Genomic DNA, 23,770 nt, shown 5'->3' on the forward strand with positions numbered 1-23,770 from the left:
TACCAATCTCTCCGACCCGTCATTAGGAAGTTTTAGTGAGTCGTTCTTCGAGTACACGGTTCCGAAATCACGAACGGTGCAGCTGGCACGTTCCGTGAAACCGTACGTGAAATTTGACATATTTTAGCGAATCGTGAAACTAGCGCAATCGTGTAAACGATTATGTCGATTGTGTTTGACCGGTGGCGCCATCTTCAAGTGAACATGTGAAAGATTCTGCAACGTGTCAATCCGTGGCGGCTCGCGCTTCCGGCGCACGACTGATGTAAAACAAGACGGCCGACGTAACATTTGCCGGTCGGAATTTCAAGAACTGTGAAGCTAGATAGAGTAAAAAGTATCTGAACGAACGTAAAGGTATGTGGTGTGTCTCCGTCATCTTGAACTTCAATGATCGTTCACGTCATACGCCGTCGCACCAAATCATTTCGTCTGCTCGCGGTCGCCGCGGCAGCTAGTCTGCCCGCAGATCGCAAAAATTTTCTAGCATGCGCAGTTTACATCATTCACGATCGCTTACCATTGTGAACAGTCCTCGAAATGATTTGGTTCAACCTCTCAAATGAAGCGGACTAACAGAATGCTAAATCGCCTCCCGCTGTCCTAAGCCTGACGCTCGGCTGGGTCGGCGAAGTCAGTCGCCGAACCGACCGCCATATTTTTTTTTTACCCGAGTCGTGAACGGTGCTGGCTGCGTTGCGGTGACGACCCCAGCGGCCGGAATGGGAGAAACGAACAAGAGCCTCCCGACGCCCCTAACGACTGGCGCGCGCATGCACAGTGGCGTCGCCGATGCGTTCGAGGGCGAACCGTTTGTGTGGAAATGACCTGCTAAAACTCCTTATCGTAGGAGCAATCTGTCCGACTCGTGTCGGAAAGACACCCCCCCCCTGGCGCCACAGGCGGCGAAAGTGCTGCCGCCTGTGGGGCCTCCTCTTTCCGACCCCTGGGACCCCGACCTTGCAGTTCAGTCAGTGGGCCCGGGCCCGCCTGGAGTCCGAGGCCGGTGGCCAGTTCTACTTCGTGACGGACGGACAGCTCACGCTGCGCCAGGCCCTGCACCCCGAGGCCGTGCGGCACGGCATCCTGCTCCCGGACGCCTTCTACCACTTCTTCGACCTGCGCAAGGAGTTTCAGAGCTTCTACGGCAAGGCCGTCGAGAGTCTACAGGACATGCTGGCCTGTATCCTTTGGGGTTTCGGGGACTCTTCGGACTGGGCTGGAGGTCTTTGGTTCCCACATGTGGAGTTTGAACCAGCGCTGTAGCCTGCGGGTCTTCCGTTTGGGGAGCGGGGCCCTTGGGCAGTGCTGGATGGACGGCGTAAGGTTCCTTGCAATGGCACTGCGGTCGCACATCATACCGAATTCATTTGAATTGAATTTAATTCCACCACATTGTGCCGAGGATACCGGACAAAAAGCCTCCATGAGGAGATTTGACAGAGTTCGGTGCCCTTGTAGGTACATGACGTCGTTTACAAAAGAAAGCAAAAGGAAACAAGAATATGTATCTAAACACAATAATTATAATGTGATATTTTTTGTTACACAATGAATATCAACGCCATCTGTAATAAATCTGTTTAGCTGTTTAGGCAGATTATGTACGAGGGATTGTATAATTCATAATTGGTGCGAAAATGAGGAACATTCCAGAACTCTTTGCGACGGATATTGATGACGGATTTGCGTTTGGTTGGATTTGATAGAACGGATAAAAAAGCAATGAACTGTACAGATGAGAATAAATACGAAGAGAACAAACGATAGTCATACAGACAAAAGGCTTTCATAACATTATGGTTTGAAAACAATGGTTCGGCTTGAGTATCATAGGGAATTATCTTGGACGCCTCGACGAGGGTTATAGGAGTGAGCGTCGACAACCACTGTAAAGGCCCGTTCACACTCTTGCGACCTCTTAAAACTGGGTTCCTTGAAACTTCTGACAACGAGAGTGCACACTGGCGCCATCTATTGTACAGCAGTGTAAACTTGGTGGTTCTACATATTTTCTATTTCTCTGGCGCATTATCCTTTCTTGCTTGGCTCGGAAACTTTTGTCAACGTTATAAACGAGCCTTTCTTATAGGTATTACGCACATTTGACCTCGGAAATACCGCGAAACCTTCGTTCTTGTGAAATGCAGTTCCAGTGTGACCGCATAGATGGCGCCAGAGTGCCAGCGAATTCTTTCGTCCTAAGAAATTTTAAGAGGTTTCAACAGGTCTCGTCTCTCTCGGTCGTACTCGGTTCCAAGAGTGTGAACGGGGCTTTATAGAGATTCCCTAAGCACCAGATTTCTCTTTAAATTTGAGTCCTTTTTACAGCGGAGCTGTTAAGGACTAGGTTCCCCCAGGATCCTGTTCGGTACCAAACAAATGTCGACACAACACTCTGGTTGCTGACGTCGCTCATAGATGGCGGTAGCTGTCAATTGTGTTGTGTTCGCCGGTTGTGTGCTTGCCGCCGTCGCTCATAGATGGCCGGCAACCTTTCCAGCCTTTCCACTCTGGCTTGCCGACTTGCGGCCGGCCATTACTTCATTCCCACCATAGTACAGCTTCGCTGGTCTTCCTTCTTCACCAGAGTGGAAAGGCTGAAAGTGTTTCTTGACAGAATTGCGTTTTTAGAAAACACGAGAAACGGCAATGAAAATTGTGAGCCAGCGTTCGTGCCGTCCGAGGAGGCGGCCGGGGTCGTTGGGGCGCGAGGCGGAAATGCGCGGTCGTTGCCGCGGCGGTTGCGTGAGCGCTCTGACGCAGTGTCCAGTCGGCCAGCACAAAGCCCGCGGGGCGAGGGGACACCCGTTCGGCGAGCGCGTCGCCGGTTCAAGGACCCCTTGCAACCCGTGCCGTCTTGGGAGCAGGAAGCCGCCCGTCCCTCGGGCAGAGAAAAGCTGCCCGGCAAAGCCGGCTCTGCCTGCCCACCGATACAAAACAAGAAGAGGTGATCGCTAGTGGTTCCTGCCCCAAGCAGCGACGAGAGACGGCGTTCGTTGTCAGACGCTGCACGAACGCGCCGCTGGTAATGGCCACTCTTTCCGAACCGGCGTCCGGGAACCCACTTCGCAGGCGACGGGGAATCCAGCCGAGACGCCCCGAAACAGCACCGACATTAGAGACTCGTAGGGTTCTTGCACTTCCGATACGGTACGATGGACCCTCCGCTACGAACTGCGCATGCGCTAGCACGAAACACTCGCCTATGCGCAGTGCGTACCGGAGATGGCACACCGTGTACCGTATCGGCCATGCCCACAAGACGGTTCCCGAAAACTCTCTTCAAGTGGCGTCACCGAGAAAAAGGAACGAACTACGTTACTCGTTACGTGCAGAAAAGCGTTGCCGACCTACGTTACCTCGAAAGAATAGGAACGCGTTACCGTTACCGATGAAAAATAACGCAAGTTACTCTTGCGTTACTTTTTTTTTAAATTAGTAATTAACGCGATTGACTGTTTTGACGGTACAGGTATGCATAAGCGCCATATTTCAAGAAACATGTTCACTGAGCATATTTATTTTTATCTGTTTTTTACGGTTTCACCGAAATACTCACGAGAAAAAACCCAAAGAAAAACACACACAAACAAATTGTAAATTCACGTGGCTTGGTGCCTAAAAACAAAAACAAATTGAAGTGTAGTTTTTTTTTGAGCTCAAGTGAAATTTTAGGATCAGGCTAGAAAGCAAATTTGATTGGACGAGGAAATCATTAGGGGGCGCAATTATTGCCATGGAATGCGAGTAACAGGCATCTGTATAATGACGTCTCGAGGAAGATAGGTTTGAGTTTTAAGCCATAAACTTTGATTGGCGATTATTTCTCGAGAAGAAAAATGGATGTTTTATAAAACGAAAAATAATTCCCACTAAATAACATTCTTAGTGCTAACGAGCCACAGCAAAACGAATCACAGTAAGAAACAGATAGGTGGAGTTAACGCGGTGACCACGAAACGGGTGAGATTAATACGACCTTGGCGTAATTAATACACGTTTTTATTACATTTACAGTCTTCACTTCACCCTCCGCATTTCTCATTGTTTCACATGAACTAATCATGGTCACACCACGCCCGCAGAAATGGCGCATAAAAAGCTCGTCATTTGCCTCCAAATGAAAGCTTGACCATTATCCGTAGAACCTTAGACGCAATACAGAGCGCGAGTTCGTCTGCCTCTTGCGCAGGGGCTGCACTGACGTCACAAAGACGCCGCGCTCTGATTGGCTCTGATGAAGGGATAGTGGGTAGACCTCAATGCTAGCTGCCTTCAGGTCTATATCCTTCCAATCGGAGCAGAGTTCGGCGTTCTGACGTCAACGCGACTTCTGCTCAAGAAGCAGACCAACGTGCTCTCCGCATAGACCAAATGCGAAATCGTTCGAACGTCTGGCAACGCTCTGTGCGCTGGCTGCCATCTTTGCTGCGTCGAGATCCCTCTGCTGTTTGTCAGTTTCGTATAGCGTTGTCGCTAACAATCGAGACATACTGCTCACCGTCATCGATCTTCACCCACACCTGCATGCTATCTAACGATAAGTATTGCTTTACGCCTTTCTCATGCATGTACGTGCTTGTCGCACCGCCGTTCGCTGGTTTTTCGCCGCAAGCAACATGGCGGACGTACGCTTGAGCTCAAAATTTGGCTTTGAGTGTCAGCAAAAGGCAGAGTCACGGGCGCCTGCTTTTCAAAAGCGCTTTCTTTTTCTGCGCGAGTGCTTGTGCGAGCGAATGATTCTTCCCAACTATACGCATCGCGTCTTGACCTTTTTGCCAGCGCCGAAGCCAACTGGTGACACGTAGCATGTTCTTTGGCGCCCCACTAGGTGTCGCTGTGCATTTCGCATATCGCCTATTGAGTGTGGATAACGAAGAAGACGGGGATATTCTATAACCCACCAAGACATTCCAGACATCGTCTGGAATGTCTTGGCGGTATTCATTATTCATTTCGCAGTATCCGTGATGAGAAAATTTGAAGAACTGGAAAAGCGGCCCCCCGATGAGGAAATCATGTCGTGCTTGATCATAGATTTAATTGATTTGTTTTACCGAGTGTCTCAAGTTGCAGCCAGGCTCTTTAAATCGACCGTAAAATTCGGTTTCTTAACCAATCGCGCTACAATTTTGTGCAGTAGTGGCAATAGGTTGTGCATTTTTTATATAAAAATTGCGAAGAGCGAACTGACTTCAGGAAAAAGTAAAAAAAGAAAAAGACTTAACTCCTATGGAAACGCAGCGAAGCCACCGGCCTTGAAACAATAGGGCGCCCTTATGTTTGAAAACCGGTGGCTTCGCTGCATTTCCATGTAAGTTAAGCCTTTGTCTTTTTTTACTTTTTCCTCAGGTAAGTTCGCTCTTCGCAAATTTTATAGGAAAAATTCACCACCTGTGGGCAACGCTGCACCAAATTGTAGCGCGATAGGCTAAAAAACCGAATTTCGCGGTCGATTTAAAGAGCCTGGCCGCTCTTTGAGACACCCGACGTCTACTGCAGCCCCGTTGGGGCTATTCCAGGGTGGGGACTATAAGAAAAGTGCGATCGTACAAAGGAAAAAAAAGGGCACACGACATAAGACAACATAAACATCGACATCAACCGCTGTCAACGGCACACAAAAGTCACCAGACGATAGTGATCGAATATTTCCGGGTAATGAGTTTCGAATTTCAATTGTTCGGGTAACGAAGCTGGATTTTAATATATCGGTACGTGCGAAAAAACGAAAACATTTAAGTCGTGGTGGCTTTTTGTATGTATCTCATTGGAAAAGTTTAGAGGTTAAACAGAGGAGGTTAATTTATAAGAACTTCACAGATATGGTGCGACGAAGCATAGAAAGGGGAACTACGTCGTTTAACACCCGAGAGACTGTGGTGCAGAACAGGGAAAGAAACGTTTATTGAAGGAACAGCCACGGAAGGGAACGTTTCAAACCGAGCTCTTTCTTCATGATTCGTCATTTTAGATATGGTTTGAATTGCAGAGAATACATCGATCCTGGAAGGTTTTACGCTCACGCAAAACTTTGGGTCATTCCCCTCAGTGTTTGTTCCCTCTTGCTAGAAATAGACACTTCACATGGGTTTACCACGCCCGCTATAGGTACATTGGATGAAATGTTCTGGTCATATCAATTTTCGCTTGTTCTTGCACGAGTGTCCTTTCTCTGGATGCTTCGTCACACATTTCTAGCAAGACAGAACAAACACTGAGGAATTTCCCAAAGTTTTGTGTGGGCGTCAAAGCCTCCAGGATCGATGTGTTCTCCGCTATTCAAACTATATCTAAAATGACGAAACGTGGAGAAAGAGCTGGGTTTGAGACGTTCCCTTCTGCATCTGGTCCTTCGACTAAAAGATTTTTTTTCTTTTCTGCACTACAGTCTGAGGTGTTAAAAGACATGATTAGCTGCCACCAGCTAGCCTGCGCACTTACAGTGTTTTCACAGAAAGGGGACTCAGGCCAACCGTGGTAATGTTAGAGGTGGGTGAGAATTCAATGTCATGTCGGCTAAACATGAAACGTACTGCTTTCTTCTGGATTGGCTCCAGTTTGTTACTATCTTATTGTTTAGAGGGATTCGAAACGATTGAACCGAACTCGATGATAGGGCGGATTGGAGTCTTATATCTCAGAAGTTTAGTATCTCGCGGGGCAACACGTAAAGTACGCCACAAGTAACCGAGTTTTTTTTTTAATTTTTTTTTTAGTGCTTTGCTACATTTTAAGTCAATGTGTCTAGACCATGAGATATCGTGCGTGAAGTCCAAGGTGCTTGCATTCAAATAGTCTTTGCAGGTAGGAACCTGTAAATGAATAACTGAACAAGGAAGGGGATGAACTTTCGTAAAAGGAATGGAGGACGGGTTTGGAGAAATTTATACTCCTTTGCCAGGTGTTACAGCGCGTGCAGAAGCTTGACAAATAATTGTAATGAGTAGTATAATCATCGGGGGAGTTAATCGTGTTATACAGAACGCGGTCGTCAGCATAGACACGCGTATTTTTGTGAGGATGTTACGCGGCAAATCCTTTAATGTACAGCAAAGAGAGAAGTGGACCAAGAACTGAGCATTGCGGGACACCTGATGACACATCGTTAATAGAAGACTCGAACGAATTAAAACATACATTCTGTGAGCGATGAAAAATGGAAACCAGCTATCCAATTAATCAGAGAATGATTGTTTAGTATGACATCGAGCTAGTGCAAAAGTTTAGAATGAGGAACAGTGTCGAAGACCTTGGATAAATCTATACATTTTTCGTCCCCTAGGTTACCAACGTCGATAGATTTAGCGATTTCGTGAGTGAATTCAGTTAGTTGTGAAATGGTACTGTACCCTCAACGAAAACCATGCTGTAAATCACATAGTATGTTGTTAGTCTCTACATATTCCATTATATGTTGGCAGATAATATGTTCTAATAATTTTCACAGATGAGATGTTAGGAAAATTGGTCTGTAGTTAGAGAACGAGTAAGTGTTTCCAGATTTAAAAAAAAATGGAAGGAATTTTGCAAGTTTCTATGAGGCAGGTAATGTGACGGTTGACAGCGATTTCTGACATTTCTTTTTTTTTTTTTTTTTTTTTTTGTAAGGTAACGACTGGTTCAAAGAAATATCGGACTAGAAGTGCGTTGGGGGTGTCGTCAAGACCAGGTTTTTTTTTTTTTAAATCTAATTTTAGAACCAGGTTCAGCACACTATGATCACATACAACTAAATCCTCAGTCGGTGAATTTAATTATTAGTGCAAGGAGGAATGACGAAATTATCAACGGTAAACACTAATTGGAAGTATGTATTGAACGTGGTGGAAATGACCAGTGGGTCTCCCCCCTGTTGGCTTCGTCGATAATTATAAATGAATTAGCAGTAGAACTGACGAGTAAAACTTACTTCCAAAATTTACGTGGGTTGCTTCTCTTTAAATTTGGCAGTGTTACACGAAAATAATAAAAAAAATAATCTTTCGCTGAATTAGTTTTAAGTCCAAGTTTCTCTTTAGTTCTGTTGCATTGTTGAGCCTTTACAGGATCACCGCTACGTTTGGCACGCCTATGAGTCTACCCACGCGACGCGAGAGATGCAATATTTGTCGTGTTAACCGTGGCAACGGTAAATTATTTTACTTTGTTCTAAGAGGCACAAATCACTATCTGTTTTAGCCGAGTTTTCAAAAACGTAAACAGGCAATTTACATCGCTGGTAGCACAAAGTTGTTCAAACACCCTTTGTCCTATATAATACACCCCAAAGCTTCAGCTCGACGTACAACGCCCTGACGTCGATATGTCGGTACTAACCTTCCCGAGAGGCTTCATAGCCGTGTGGTACAACTTATTAAAATAGTTAATGTACGTGTTACTGACTACGGAAAAAAAATAATAATCGAGGTTCATTTGGCCCTACTGCAAAACCTCAATGTTTTCTTTCTGTGGTCTTTGATACGTACTTTAGCTGTTTAATAAGTTATATCGCACCGTTATCAAGCCCCTCGTAAAATATGGGGCCGCCGATTCGACTATAGTACTCTGTACGTCGAATTGTAAAGTTTTGGGGTGCATTATATGGGACAAAAGGGTGTAAGGTGACACCCTTTTTTTTTAGAGTGTATCGTATACAACGTCATGCAGCCATGTTTCCCTTACTCCTACAACATGAGCCGAGTAAGACGAAATGAGCGAAATAATTTCTGGAAATTTGTTTACTAAGCCTCTCGCATTAACATTTAAAACACCAATGTCTTGTGAACTACGTCGGAGTCAACGAGTACTAGCGGAAGCGGCGTCAGCCTTAGCAGGTGTGGTCAGTGTGTTTCACTAGGGCGTGATGATTGCAACATCCCAATCATACGTTATCGATGAATATGCGGTCATAACGGAAGCGGATGCTAGAGCCTTTGCTCCGAGATGATGCTAGGCGTCCCCACATTTTGTTTCCGAACTGAACGTACGTGAGCCGAGAGATCTTCAGATACGCATTTCCGAGTTTAAGTTTGAGGCAATTTTTATGGACCTCAATTTTCGCCCGGAAATCCAGTAATTTCATAATTACGGGACGAGAAGGATCGATTTGACGTCTACTAAGTCTATGACCTCTTTCGATACGCGGGCAATTCATTTTTAGTTTCTCCGAGAAAAACTGCGATACATTGGATAATAACGCCTTAGCATCTTCGTGAGCTTCTTCGGGAAAACCACGCAAGATAAGGTTATTTCTGCGAGAGCAGTTTTTCAAGTCGTCCTTCCTTGAAACAAGCATGTCTTATACACTAAGTGATGTAAGTTCAGCGGACATACTTTTACCGGATGCTCGAGAATTAACGTGAGAAGGTGGCGCTTCAAGTGCAGCCACACGCGACTCAAGAGCGTCGAATCGGTTGTTCAAAGACCAAGGAAATAGTTTCACTTCAGCGACAGCCTTTGTTGACCAGCAAGTAGTTGAGCAAACATGTTTGTCACCGTGGGATGTTCACCGGTGTTCGGGCCGTCGCTATCGGTTCATCTCTCATCGGCAGCCCACTTCTGATCGGGGGTCACATCACGTTTAGAGCGGGTGTTTGGACCCGAGTTAGCTTCAATTCAATTCAATTTTTATTGCAAGTCAAGTCATTCTTTCCTTTATTTGGCCCTGGATTTGATTCGACACCTCCACTCAAGAGAAGGCAACTGAGGCAACGCTTTAGATGAAAAATAGACACAAAAATCCACATTGTTCCACGTGTTCAAGATGACGCCGCGAGCGTCCACGAAGGAATACAGACACACAAGAGACTGGTGATTTGGGCCAGTGGGTTCATTGGAAACGAAAAACAGCGCCGAAAAAACGCGGGGACACAGAGGATCGCTTGTCCTGTTTTACTTCGTCTGTGTCCGTGTGTTTTTCCGACGCTGTTTTTTCGTACACTAGAGACGGAGCAGCCACCGAAGCTGACCGCTGACGGTGGAAGCGGTGTTGAGCGCGCTCCTCCATATCCTGGGCTTCCTTCGCAACTTCTTCCACAGTGACCAGTGAGTGGCACGGGGTGAACCACACAAATTCAAAAAGGAGGAAACAGGTCTTTCTGAAGGAAACAAGTATAACAGCATTCCACAGCTAAGCAAGAATTAATGCGCGGTTCGCTAGCCAGCCCCTGACGCCCGTTGTGCATATACGATTCGAAATTATTTCTAGAACAAAAAGAAAACAGGTCACTGGACATATCTGTGTGTTAAAAAATGAAAGACGTTTACAACACCCTGTAACGCCGAATCAGAGCGCAGCTCTTGAGGAGGAGGAGGGAAGCGTATACTAAGGGGAGGGTATACCCCTCCTCCCTGCTACTCCTCCTCCCCTCTTCCTTCACCACCTCCCCTCATCTTTGAAGCTAGCCCCCCTCCTCCCTCCCGTCCTCCTGCTCATCCCTCCTACTCCCCTCTTCCCTCCTACCCCTCCCCCTCGTCCTCCTCCTCCCGGCGCGTTACATTATGGGAAATGTAGCATAATGCACCGCGCGGGACCCTCGTGACGTCACGAGTGACGTTACGAGGGTCACGCGCGGTGCACATGCACAGCGCGGTTACGGCGACGGCGACGCCGACGCCGCTCAAGCCGGAAACGGGCGCCTAAGAGCTGCGCTCTAAAAGCAGTTCAGCTGTATGTGCGTCATGTAATACAAGGCTGCCAAAACTGGGCTTTTTGCTTTAGAGCGCAGCTCTTAGGCACCCCTTTCGGGCTTGAGCGGGGTCGGCGTCGCCGTCGGTGACGCCGACCCCCCCCCCCCCCCCCCCCCCCGAGAACACGTGACCCTCAGTACACTTCCCTCCTCCTCTTCAAGAGCTGCGCTCTCATTCGGCGTTACAGAGAATTGTAAACGGCTTTCGTTTTTCTTTTCTTTTTTTTTTTTAATTTTACAATTTGTTTTGAGGACACAGGAGGGGAGGGGAGGCAGCTTGGCCAAGGAGGCGCGAGCCGCACTTGGACCCGCGAACAGCCGCATGCGGCTCGCGAGCCGTAATTTGGCCACCCCTAGCCTAGACTCTGGGCACTTTTGGAGCTCGCACACGCACGAAAATACTCCAGAAACGCAGCAAGTGTGTGGAAACAAAGTTACGCGGGGTCACATAGCAAGCTTCTCGAAACAAATCAGTAGAACTCGAGCCACGTTGCTTCGTAATGATGATACAGCAAATTTCTAATCTTAACCTGAGTAACAAGTATATATATAGGATTCCGTGTTTTCCGAGTTTATTTCTTGTCAAATTCGATGGGGGATTTACAGAGATTATTTTGTCGCTAAGAAATCGGGATTCATCGGAGTTTGTTTCTGTTAGATTCCCTACTCAATGAAACTCAAAAACAAAATAAATAAAGGGTACTATGACCCGTTGTCCTGAAGGGAGCTTGACGGGATAAAAAGCAAACCGCTTTTGGCAATAGTTCGAGATTTGAAAGAAAACTCAAGTGAGATCTCTCAGTACCAGTGAAACTTTCTTTGTAAAACACCGCTTTTTTTATTTTTATTTCGTCATCGTGACCGCGAAATTTTTAGTTTTTCGGATAAATCCCAATTGGCTGAAAATTTACAGGCGAGAGTGTTTCAGATTTTTTTTTTCGGATTCCTTCGAAAACATTGAACCCTTAAACTTCTATATTACGCATTTGTTCTTCCAAAATACGCAGATGATGGAACGAAACAAAGTCTATACGAAACCGCCGAAAGACCAAATCTTTGGCGCCGCCAGGGTTCCAAACCGGTGTGTGTCATTAACGTCTTTTAGTATGAATGCGTCAGCATTAGTGCCCTGGTACACATGCGTTGACCTTGGACTGGTTTGGAGCGAACGCATATAAAGTTCGCAACGTCGCCACGGGGTGGCGCCACAGCCCAACTGGCTGGGGAAACTGGCTAAGGAACACATTATTCTGCAAGCGCTGACATATGGCGGCGGGGTGTATATTTCGTGAGGCTTAGCGATTAGGACGCATAGCAGTGGAGGCCGCACTGGATTGGCTGTGGTTATAGGGAGCGACGCCGTGACGCAACATAGCAAGCTAAGATCACCGGCGACGTCCCCCTTCGCGAATTTCGGGTGTATCACTAGGACGTGTGTTTGTTATTTCAAATACGTAACTTGGTGCTTAAAAAAAAAAAAAAAAAAAAAACTTTCATCCTTTCCACTTTGGTGAAGTAGGAAGACCAGCGAAGCTGTACTGTGGTAGGAATGAAGTAATGGCCGTTCGGAAGTCGGCAATAGGGTGGAAAGGCTGGAAAGGGTGCCGGCCATCTATGAGCAATTAACGGTGGCAAGCAGACAACCGGCAAACACAACACTCCTGACAGCTACCGCCGTTTATGAGCGACGGCGGCAAGCAGAGTGTTGTGTCGACATTCGCTTGGTACCGGACAGGATCCTGGGGGAACCTAGTCCTTAACAGCTCCGCTATAAAAAAAACGTCATGCTTGAGCGACTTTCCAGGAATCGTCCAATGGTGTCAAAGACGCGTGACACTAGTCACATCATCTCTCGTTGCGGGCTGAACTCTGTTGCTGCCTGCAGGAACCCGTATCCGACTGGTTGGTTGAGCGTCCTGTTCCGGTCACGCGGTAAACGTTGCTATTTCTCACCTCCCTCCAAGATCCGTGCAGAGATGGATGGATGGTGTTGGCTCTAGTATTTCTCTAGGGTTTGCTTCACCTGTCCTGCGAGGTCTCCGCCAGTCTGGTCTGCCGTCCTACTGATAACATGAAAACAAATAACACGCATTGCTTTTGATGTGCCTACATCCAAACACTGGCATATCTCTTTTTTTTTATCTGGAAATTTCCTTAGCGAAAAGTAGCTCAATTTTAGTATACTTCTGCTATGCTTATTATGCATACTACCCCTGCAATAATTGTGTGTTAAATTGGCCGATCTCGAGTATACTCGCCGATGATAAAAGCACACCATTAGTATGCTCGCAGCTCTATTTCGGAATAGTTTTCAGGACACTCCGCGCATACTGCTAGAAAAAAAGTTAGCATACCTTGGGTGAGCTCCCAGCCCAATTTCAGTGATCTTTCTGAGCTTATTCTGCTAGAAGGACACTCGAAGCACCCGATAACGATAATTCAATGCAAAGGCAAAAAAGCATTATCTTAAGTGGTACACTGAAATGGGAATGTAAAAGAAATTGGTAGCAGTGGACACAAACCTAGTCTCCATGACAGCAAATTGAGGTTTATGCCAATGCTTTAGCTTTTTTTTTTTAATAAATTCCGCGTCAGATATAGCTGCAGGATTTCCATTTCCTGACCGTCGTGAACTGGTCTCTTGATCCCGTCGCTAGAAGATCTCCGTCTCCATTCGAATGCGTCAGACTCCACGATGACGCGTTTTAATGACCGTCAGCTCGCCTTACTAAACCGGCGTATATAATGGTCGGACGTTTCTCTCTCAATTCCACCTTCCCAAAATGTCTGCCCGAAAAAGCGCCCGACCGACAAAACTCACGAACTGACGTTCGTGTTGCTCGCGTTTCCACAATAATAATTCCGGTTTCCGTCCTTCATTTTCCCGCTGCCAGTTTTCGGCCCTGTATCGTGATCTGCGCACACACACTCAGTGTGCGCACATTCCTTCCGGACGGACGTCGGAGCAACGTACCCACGATACAGCCGCATTGCGATCGCCATCAACCTCGCTGTGCTCGCGCTGCGCCGAGACCAGTTTTGCCGAGTGCCCCTTTCTTTCGCTTTTATTTGACGGGTTTTTGTTTTGTTTTTCTCGCTTTTTTGTTGTTGTTTTTTCTCGCTCGTAGTAACAGAGCCTGCTTCGGCTTCTGCTCGGTGGTGCGGATCGCTAGCTACAGCTTTCTGCAACCTGCCGAATGGTCTTTTTTTTGTCTTTTTTTTTTACTGTTTTTGGTTTGTTTTCACTTTCACACACCGCTGGCAACCTTGGGTGCGACGACGCCATGATGCAAGAGAGGTCCCCGAACTTTTCGTTGCTGGCTTCCCCTCGTGCTTGTGTTTTTTTTTTTTGTTTTTTTTTTTTCTCTTGCGTTCTTGCGTTACGTCACGCGCTGCTGAACTTACTCTTTATTGGGAAGATAGAAACTCTTTTTTTTTTTGCTTTTCATTTTTTAGGTTTTCTCATAACAGCAACAGGGACGCCCGTCCTGTGGATTTTAAATCACCCCTCTTCTTTTTCTTTTAATTGTGTCCCAGTTCGCTCACCCTTCCCGATGTAAATGAAGCGTATCTGGTCACTATCCTGTCTTTATTGCCCGTGGTGTATACCCAGTACCGGCTGGTGAATCCGTCCAAAGGGCGAATCCAGAGATTTGCTGTCGCCCTGTTTTCGCTTTTGTTTTGGACAAAGTTCTTCCTGCTCGGGCTCCAGAGTTGATCCGCTTCCTCGCATGCGCGTTCCAAGCGGATCAACGTACCGCGGATAGGGAACGGAAGACAGGGAACGGACGGCGACTGCGCCAAGGTGGCCCCATCGGACACCGCTCTGCGCGTCCATTTTGGATTCCTACTTCATTGCGCTCCGTTCCTTTCCGCGCCCATCAGGCTTCTGCGGGTTCCCGAGGACCTTCTTTTTACTGGACACTTCGTCTGCATACTTGGTCTCGCAGCCGTCCGCCTGCGATGGGCCGGTGCTTAAAGGGACCATGAAATGACCTTTTTACTTTTGCCTCCCCCCCCCCCCCCCCCCCCCCACCCCCCCAGGTAACTTTTACATTCTACTTCCAATGTTCTCTGGATGCCGAACAGACACTCGTTTTCGTTTCGGTTTTATTCACTTCTACACAAAACATTAATGAAATATCGACTTTTTTTTTTCCTCTCCAACTCACCGCAAAACAAGCTGGGTCGTAATTTTGACGGTCGTGACATCTGCCGGCATCGGAACCGGAAGTTCTCTCGGCCGTAGCAGAATGGGAGCGTTAGCGGCCGCGAGTTGGCGGTGTGCCGGTAGGTTTTACTGCGCTGATGGCGCTGGTGCCACCGACATATTTTCTGAATCGGCGCGTCTCATCGCTGCAGAAACTGTAATCAGGGCACTTCGGTACACTGCAGCCTTTCGGCATAGCGACCGAGTTATCGATCACGGACAATGGAAACACTACTCGAGCAGCCAGAAAACGAAAGTCTGCTCGCTCTGCGAAGAAAGCGCGACCAGAAGCAAACCCCTTCAGCAGACGACGCTCATAGGGTTGACTGCGCAGGCGCAGTCGGGTCTTTCTCTTGCTTCGTTTACCACACGATAGATGGCGCTTGGCTCTTAGCATTATCTAATTCGGCAATTTTCGTCGCATCTCTAATTATGCTACAAAATGTGGATCTGAATATTATTTAACAAAACTTTTAGGAAACATTCGCCGGGTATTTATTGTTTATGATCGCGGTGCTGGTCAGTTACCCAATAGGCCAAGTTGATTTGGCTGACGTGCTGCGGTTCCGCGGATTCATTGCAGTGAAAAGGCAGAGAGCTTTCGAAGGAAAGAAAGTGTAAAGGAGTCCGGTTTTCTTTTAAAAGTTCTACAGCGAAAACTTTCTTTTTTGATCTCGATTTTTGTGATTTTGTGTTTCTTTTCACACCGTTTACGACGTGCGGTGGATGAAGTTCGATTTCCAAATCCTTTCGTGGTCCCTTTAAAGTTGATCGAGGAAAGCATCGAATTCAGCAGAATGCAGTTGCCCTCAGCAGTTCTCCGAGGGCGACACGACCAGGGCTTCACTGGGTGTGGCAAGAAAACCTGCGTCAGGACCATGCCCGGAGTCTGCTCCGACCCTGTTCCTCACAGCAGAGCCTGGAGGTCTCGCCTGGCGGCTCCCTGAGCGTTCGATGACCTCTTGTCTGCCGCTCGTTGCCGCCGGACGGCGAGGGAAAGTCCGTCCTTGGCACCGATCTGGGCAGACACCGTTTCGAAGCCGACCGACCCGAAATGACGGCCGACAGAGCAGGAAATGGCGCGCACAGAAAAGAGGTTCATGCTTCGGAACGCCGTCAAGACCGAATCGCGTAGTCATGTCGCTTCACATCTTCATTCCCTCGTGTCTGGGCTCACGGAAGCCAACATCTCTCTCGTTGCGCTGACCACCATCCAAACCGCGTCTGCCGGGTAACCGTGTCGCTCAACTAAAAAAAAATGTTGGTTCCAACTCTCCCGACGAAGCGATAGGTCCCAACACCACGCCAAGAGGTATCTGTCGCGTTATGCAACTCTCTTTTGATTGGTGCACCTCCAAAAGGACACCATAAATAGGAAACAAAAATGTACATGATCACATTCCAGACAGACTGATAAACGAAATAATATAAAACACAGAAATGATACATTAGTTCGTCAAGAGCGAAATGCACAGATGTCGAGATCCGGAGGAACTGCTATCAAACGACTGGGCCCGAGAACGGGCTGAAATCTTGCGTGGTGAACGAATATCAAAATAGATGAAATGACTGGTAGAGCGAAAATTGATAAATAAAAAAAGTTTAGAAAGGAGCTAAACCGAGCCAATATTTTCAAGCTTACGTAACCAAAAAACACTCACAAATCTCCCTTCTCTTGGACAAGTTAGATATTCAGAGGCATGTGATAAAAACGCTCTTCAAAATGCCTGTCGTAAAATACGCAGAAAATTTCTTTCTGAACAAGTTCAGCATTCGCGACCTTAGTTTTCTTTATGCGGGGAGCAAGTCGTCTCCTTCTTGCTCAGGAGTTGTGGTGACGTCATAATGACGCCGAGCTCTTATTACGTTGAAATAAAGCTATGACAGAAACTGTCCATAACACGAACAGTGTTTGTGCGTAATAACCAAATAGCTCTTAACACCATATACGAATAGCTTGTGTGAGAGTAATTTAATTTCTGACAGACTCAATCAAACGCTTTGGTCGTATAAGAAAAGAAATTGCGCCAACCTTTCCCCTATTTGTGACAAATTGGGTTGAGGAAGTCATTTTGAAGCAAGCACAGGATGGCTGAATCGGTCGAAAACACGACCGTGCCTGCGCAACGTTCCGAGTTGTCCCAGCCGAAGGGCGTACCATGTCCGAAGGCGCGAGAACGACAGAATCTGCAGGCCGAGAAATTTTCGGAGTAGGAAGACCCGCTTTATTATACTTTTTTTTTTTTTCAAAAGTTCATTGAGCAACATTGATCGGTCCCCCATTGCTTGCTCACGAAGCACGTGATTGGCTCCGAGTCCTCGCCGAACGGTGACGTCAGCGCTCGTCATCAACACGAGCTGAGGACGAGCAGAGGACACTGACGACACCCCTCGTGTCCAATACATGCTCAGAGTATGTGAGCAAGCAATGGCAGAATGTCGTCCATCGAGCGACATTGTTCGGTCCCCATTGTTTGATCACAAAGCGCATGATTGGCTCCGAGTCCTCGCCGAACGGTGACGTCAGCGCTCGTCATCAACACGAGCTGAGGACGAGCAGAGGACACTGACGACACCCCTCGTGTCCAATACATGCTCAGAGTATGTGAGCAAGCAATGGCAGAATGTCGTCCATCGAGCGACATTTTTCGGTCCCCATTGTTTGATCACCAAGCGCATGATTGGCTCCGAGTCCTCGCCGAACGGTGAAGTCCACGCTCGTTATCAACTCGAGCTGAGCCGAATTGACGCCGAATGCTGACGTCACCCCTCGCGTCCAATACATGCTCAGAGTATGTGAGCAAGCAATGGTGGACAGTCGTCCATCGAGCATCATTGCTCGGTCCCCATTGCTTGCTCACGAAGGGCGTGATTGGCTCCGAGCCCTCGCCGAACGGTGACGTCAGCGCTCGTTATCAACACGAGCAGAGCCGAGTTGACGCCGAACGATGACGTCATGCCAATGGCAAACAGTCGTTAGTGCGGACTTTAGAAACGGGTCTATTTAGTGGTCTATTTGGACATCTCCGGGACCGCTTGGTGCAAGCCGGCAGCGCTGTCGGGCGCGGTCCGTCGTCGCTTCCGGCGGCATACCGGCGGCGGCGGCTCGGTCGCCCGATCTCGGTCAGTGCTCCCGATCCCGGCGTCTCGATCGGAGTGCGCGGTGGCCGCTCGATGGCTTCACCCGGAACGGGAAAGGGTCGGCCTCCGGTGGCCGCCGGCTGGACGGCGGCCTCAAACCGGAATCGCCGGCACCGGTTATCGCCACGAAGACCGAGCCGTCTCGCGCCATCTCCCGGGCGACGGCTGCACTGGACACGTGTCCTTTCGCACTCGTGCTGCCGCTCGCCGCAGCCTCATTGTTCGCTAGACCTTGTCGTCAACGTGTTGCTACGACTCTCGCCCCTTGCCCTTCATCCCGTCAAGTTCGTTGGGCGTTCAATTATCAGAGCTCGTTACCGATAAAAAGTAACGAAATACTTTACTCGCAAACAAAAGGAACGTGTTACCGACCTACGCTTCCTGAAAATAAAAGGAACGCGTTACCCTTACCGTTAAAACGTAACGCACGTTACTTTTCCGCTACTTTTTTATATGTCTTAACACGTTTTACTTTTTGACGTTACAGGTATGCATAAGCGCCATATTTCAACGAACCTTAGGCCCATCCAGAAACTCAACATAATTGCCTTATTGTTTTTACGGTTCCACCTAAATACTTACGAGAAAAACACAAAGAAAAACTAAAAAACACTCCAAACGAACTAGGTGGCTTGGCGCTTTGAGGCCAAGCCACCTAGTTCGAAAAATTGAAAAAAATTTCAAAAATTCAAATTCAAATTCAATTTAATACCTAGAAAAATTGAGGGTATTTCCTTTCTTAAGTTCTGGGAATATGCAACGAGTAACGTAACTACGTTACCCGTTACTCAAAATAAGTAACGTAACTACGTTACCCGCTACTGCTTTGAAAATGTAACGAGTGCGTTACACGTCACCGAAAAAAAGTAACGCGTTACCGGTAACGCCGTTACTTGTAACGCGTTACCGCCAACACTGTAAATTATTCACTGAGACGACTTCTGTTTCAACCCGGACATTTTGTTGGCAAGTCGTGGCTACGCAGTCCCTCGAAGTCCCTCCAAGTGTTTAAAAAAAAACCTTGTCTAGGTTTCTTCTTAAACAAATGGAATTGTGTCGAAGATACTATTTGACTACAAAACTCCGAGTCTGGCGAAACGCGAAGGATAATTCGCAACAACACAAAGTCTTTGAGGCTTATGTGTTGTTGTCCTTCGTTTTCCCCCAGTCTCGTGTTTTTTTTTCTTCAAATATGTTCGACCATAACCAGCTTGTTTCTGTCCCAACTCTTGGCGCGTTGTATTTTTCTAGGGGGTTCGCCATATGCAAGAGTCGAACATATTTGAAAACAAAACTCCGAGACTCACAACAACACAATTTCTTTGAGGCTTTGTGTTGTTGTCCTTCGTTTTCCCCGAGTTTCGTTGGTTTTCTTCAAATATGTTTGTTTCTGTCCCAACTTTTCGGTGCGTTGTAAGTGCCCACGTTTCTTAGGAATTTTCGTAAAGTTTTTTTTTTTTTTTTCCGAACGGGAGCCATCCTCATTCGAAAAAACTAGACACATGTTCGGAATGGTCTTAATATCCTTTATTTTCCAACAGAAATAATACATTGCTGTGAAGAAATTGTGAAAGAAAGCTGTTAAGGACAACTTCACAAGTCCCAAGCCCCCCGAGATACAGCAGCAGAAATCATCATAAATAAAAGGTAGACATCAACATATAACCATATATAAATGTACGTAATATAGGAATATACCTCTATCCAAGAGGTACTCGTGCAATCCTAAAATAATATTAGTAAAAAAAAATTTAAAAAAAATTACAAGAATGCGTTAACGGAATATATAAATAAACTAGTAATTTGGAGGCAAAACAAAACGAAAGCAAACAGACCAAACAGTAACCGTTCAAATGTACCCGATTCGATTACATTGAATTCCATCAGCTCTCTGCCGACAGTGTGTGGAGTTCTTCACGTTGTGCACTGCGTTGATTAAGAATGGTCGAGGACGTATACGCCGTAGTTTGATGACCCTAATTTGCTCTCAAAAAAATGCCCGGGTTTTGTATCGTGTTGGATACGAATGTACTTGCATTGATTAGGTTAGGTCATCTTTTATATTGATGGGTTTGCATATGTTTTTTCACCCATATTTTAAGCATGGGCGCTATCTGCATACAGATAAAATATTCCAATGACACCAAGTTGATTAAAAGGGGATCTCCATTGCATAGTCGACTCCAACATTGCGAGTGCTTCTCTTTACTGATTCCGGCATGCCATTTCTTATATGTAAATGCAAAATAGCTCCTAACAAAATGGCAAATGAAGCATGATGCCAAGACCAACATTAACGTTTTTTCCGCGCTCTCCGGTGGGGTGACCTCACACGTTGAATAACTTGCAACTAAACACACAAATTTTGGTGCTTTTTTTTTCTTTTGTTTTTATGACTTGAGCTTAACCAGCATTCATTTCGCCCCATCAAACCCTCTTGTAACCCGTCGCGAACAAGTCGTAATGTCCCCGTATTGCCGAATATTACATCTGACGCCACTTTTTTTTTTTTGTGCTTCCAGTACAGTTTCTCAGGCTCCTATACCAAATTTAAAAACTCAATACCCCCCCCCCCCCCCCCTTTCAAAAAAAAAAAGTTATGATTTTTACGTTGGGTTACGAGTTAAGATGTGTATTGAATGGAACCAAGTTTGAGGCAAATTAGCGACTATCAAAGTTTTGCAGGAAAAGCAATAAGTGAGGAACACGGAAACACCTTATTTCAATTAGCAACAGTACAATAGAGCCACAGCGATATTTCGCGGAATCACACCTCACAGTAAAAAACGAAAGAAGGAAACGTGGGAAGGGGGCAGCGAAAGAAAGGATATCTTGAATTTTTTTTTTTTTTTAAAGATTAGAAGATTAAAAGAAACGATGACTTGGGGGACGGCAAAAACTGCATTACTTTCTGAAATCATCACCAAATGGCTACGTTAATTCCGGAGACCAGAATCCCGGGCGTGAGAATTAGACGTGTCGCGAACTGGTCGAGGTTCGAGTTCGACCAGGTTTGACTTTTTCGAACTTCTTGTGAAAAGTTCGGCAAAGGTTCAACTCAGGTTCGATTGCTATGCGCATGCGCGACAAGCTGACCAGTTGGCTTCGGATTGGATGGTGATTGCTAAGGGACGAATTAAGGGCAGCACAGATTGGTTATTTCAGTTAATACAGTACCAAAAATTAAGTTATTAACTTCTTCAGTGATTAGAATTAGTTTATTTTAATTTTAGCTGTTCATAAAATTAAAATAAACCTTTGCATAAAAAAATTCTCCAAACCTAGACATGCTTGTATCAAGGTCTGGCCACACTGTCCTCAAAGTCGAACCGGTCGAATCTGATTAAAAGGTCGAAGGTTCGTCGAACCGGTTCGTCCCAGTCGACCCCGAAAATTCGACCTAAAAATCTGAGTCGACAAAAGTTCGCGACACCCCTAGCAACCACTGCACGAACGCGAATGAATGACGATGGAGTGATTAAACTCAGCTGATGCCCCATTCCATGTTCCCGAATTTGGTGCACGTTGACGCCTATTCCCCCGAGATATTAGTCCCCGCCCCCTTTGAGTGTTGCTCAACTCCACCAACACGCAGTCTATCACCCTCAGAAAAAAAAAGGTGTATTCTTACACCCTTTGTCTCATATAAAACACCCTAAAACTTCAGTTCGACGTACAGCGCACTCACGTCGATCTGACGGTACTAACTTTCACGAGAGGCTTGATAGCCGTGTGGTACAACTTAATAAAATAGCTAATGTACGTGTTACTGACTACAAAAAGAATAATCGGGGTTTTCTTGGCCCCACTGCAAAACCTCAGGGTTTTCTTTCTGTGGTCTTGGATGCGTATTTTAGCTATTTAATAAGTTTTATCGCACCGTTCTCAAGCCCCCCGTAAATTGTGGAATCGCCTGTTCGACTATCGTACTCTGTACGTCGAATTGAAGTTTTGGGGTGCATTCTATGTGACAAAAGGGTGTAAAACTACACCGTTTTTTCTTAGAGTCTACATTGGGAGTCAAAGGGATCGATTGCTGTTTCAAAGGGCCGCATAAATCGGTATCTGAACTCATCGAGCTAAGATTTTGTACAGATGAGGTAGAATAACCTCCATTAAAGTCATAAAAAAGATCACTCAACTAATTTACTGGAGTAAAAAGAACGAAACCAAATGCGTGAAATCCGTACCTACGGCGGTGCTTACGAAAGGCGTCTGATTGGCGAAACAGCTGACAGGTGGCGGCACGTAACATCGCAGGTGGTATGTTTGAGCCGTGCCGCGGTTGCGGCCGATAACACGGCATATGGGCGTCTCTTCGGGATGTTTCGGGGACGTGCTCTTTGGCTGCGGTCACACATCACTCAAGCGAAAGCCTGCAGACACTGTCTGAGTATTACTAACGAAAAACAGCGCAAAAAATGACCAAGGACAGGTAACAGGAGAAGACTCGACAAACGCTTGTCGTGTCTATATATACTCCTTCTAACTGTCCTTCATCATTCTTTTGCGCCGTTTTTGGCTACTAATGCATCACCAACTCGCCCAAGTTACCACTCTTATATACTGTCTGAGACCTGTGCCTTCCTTGTATGGCGGTCCTGGACGCCGGCAGGAGCAGACGACGTTTCAGAGCCAGAACCGACGCGTTCTTTTTCTGCGTCAATTGTCAGTGCAAAAGTATTTGATCTGAAAATTAAAAGAAATGAAGATAAAACACGAACAACAAAAATGCGGTACTCACGGTGCCTTCACTGCCGACCCCCACGTGTCAACGCGGGGACTACTACTGCCGCCATCTGTCGGCTGTTGCACAAATCAGACGCCTTAAATTATCACAAGGCCGCCGTGGGTAGGGATTACAAGTTTTTTTACAAGAGAGCCGTTAAGGGCTAGGTTGCCCAGGATCGTGTCCGGTACCAAACGAATGTCGACACAACACTCTGGTTTCCGCCGTCGCTCATAGATGGCGGTAGCTGTCCAGAGTGTTGTGTTTGCCGGTTGTCTGCTTGCCACCGTCGCTCACAGATGGCGGCAACCTTTCCATCCTTTCCACTCTGGCTTGCCGGCTTGCGGCCGGCCATTACTTCATTCCCACCATAGTACAGCTTCGCTGGTCTTCCTTCTTCACCAGAGTAGAGGGAATGAGAGTTTTTCATGTCCAACTTTTTATTCGGGTACGTTTGTTCGGTGAAATTGTTTTTACCTTGAATGCACGTTCTTCAACCATCTCTGCGAAAAAGCTGAGCTCGAAAAGTTCAGAAATCGATTTATACCATCCCCTCAAACAACCATCGATACCGTTAACTCACCCTGTACACACAAGCAATAAGAGCGACCGGAAACCTTAGATTTCAGGGCTACTTAAACAATGAAAAAAAAAATTGTGTTAAAGATGCTCTTCACGAGGAATTGGCAGGAACGCGCGTTGCTGAAATCCGCGTTACAGAAATGTCCGAACTTGGGAATGAAGACGCCCTAAGAAGGTTACACCACAACAACCTTTCTTTTTCCCTTTTTAATGATCCACTTTGCTTGTGTAAGTTTTCTACCAAGGCATCATAAACCATGTCTCCGACAAGAAGATGCTTTATCAAAATTGCTTGATTAAGAAGATTAGAGTTTTGCGGTTCCAATCAAAGAAAAAACATTACGAAACATCCGTTTTCAAACTGGCAAAAAAATTGGTTGCCTCGAAAATCTGAATTACTTTTCCTCTTAAGTAAGCAAGTAATCTAAATGAATA

The 23,770-nt window shown here is 46.4% G+C and overlaps 1 protein-coding gene across 3 annotated transcripts in view; it reads left to right on the top strand.

The window, feature by feature from the left end:
* Positions 1–23,770, top strand: part of LOC8034244 (epithelial splicing regulatory protein 2) — a 138,846-nt gene that overhangs the window by 64,605 nt on the left and 50,471 nt on the right. For all 3 annotated transcript variants that reach the window (XM_029972093.3, XM_029972100.3, XM_029972090.4), the window contains exon 3: positions 967–1,183. In XM_029972093.3, the coding sequence (XP_029827953.1) occupies positions 967–1,183 (217 nt within the window). The remainder of the gene's footprint in view (positions 1–966; positions 1,184–23,770) is intronic.

This window comes from Ixodes scapularis, unplaced genomic scaffold (assembly GCF_016920785.2).
Source record: "Ixodes scapularis isolate PalLabHiFi unplaced genomic scaffold, ASM1692078v2 PGA_scaffold9__187_contigs__length_104089568, whole genome shotgun sequence".
NCBI classification, from domain to species: Eukaryota; Metazoa; Arthropoda; class Arachnida; order Ixodida; family Ixodidae; genus Ixodes; species Ixodes scapularis.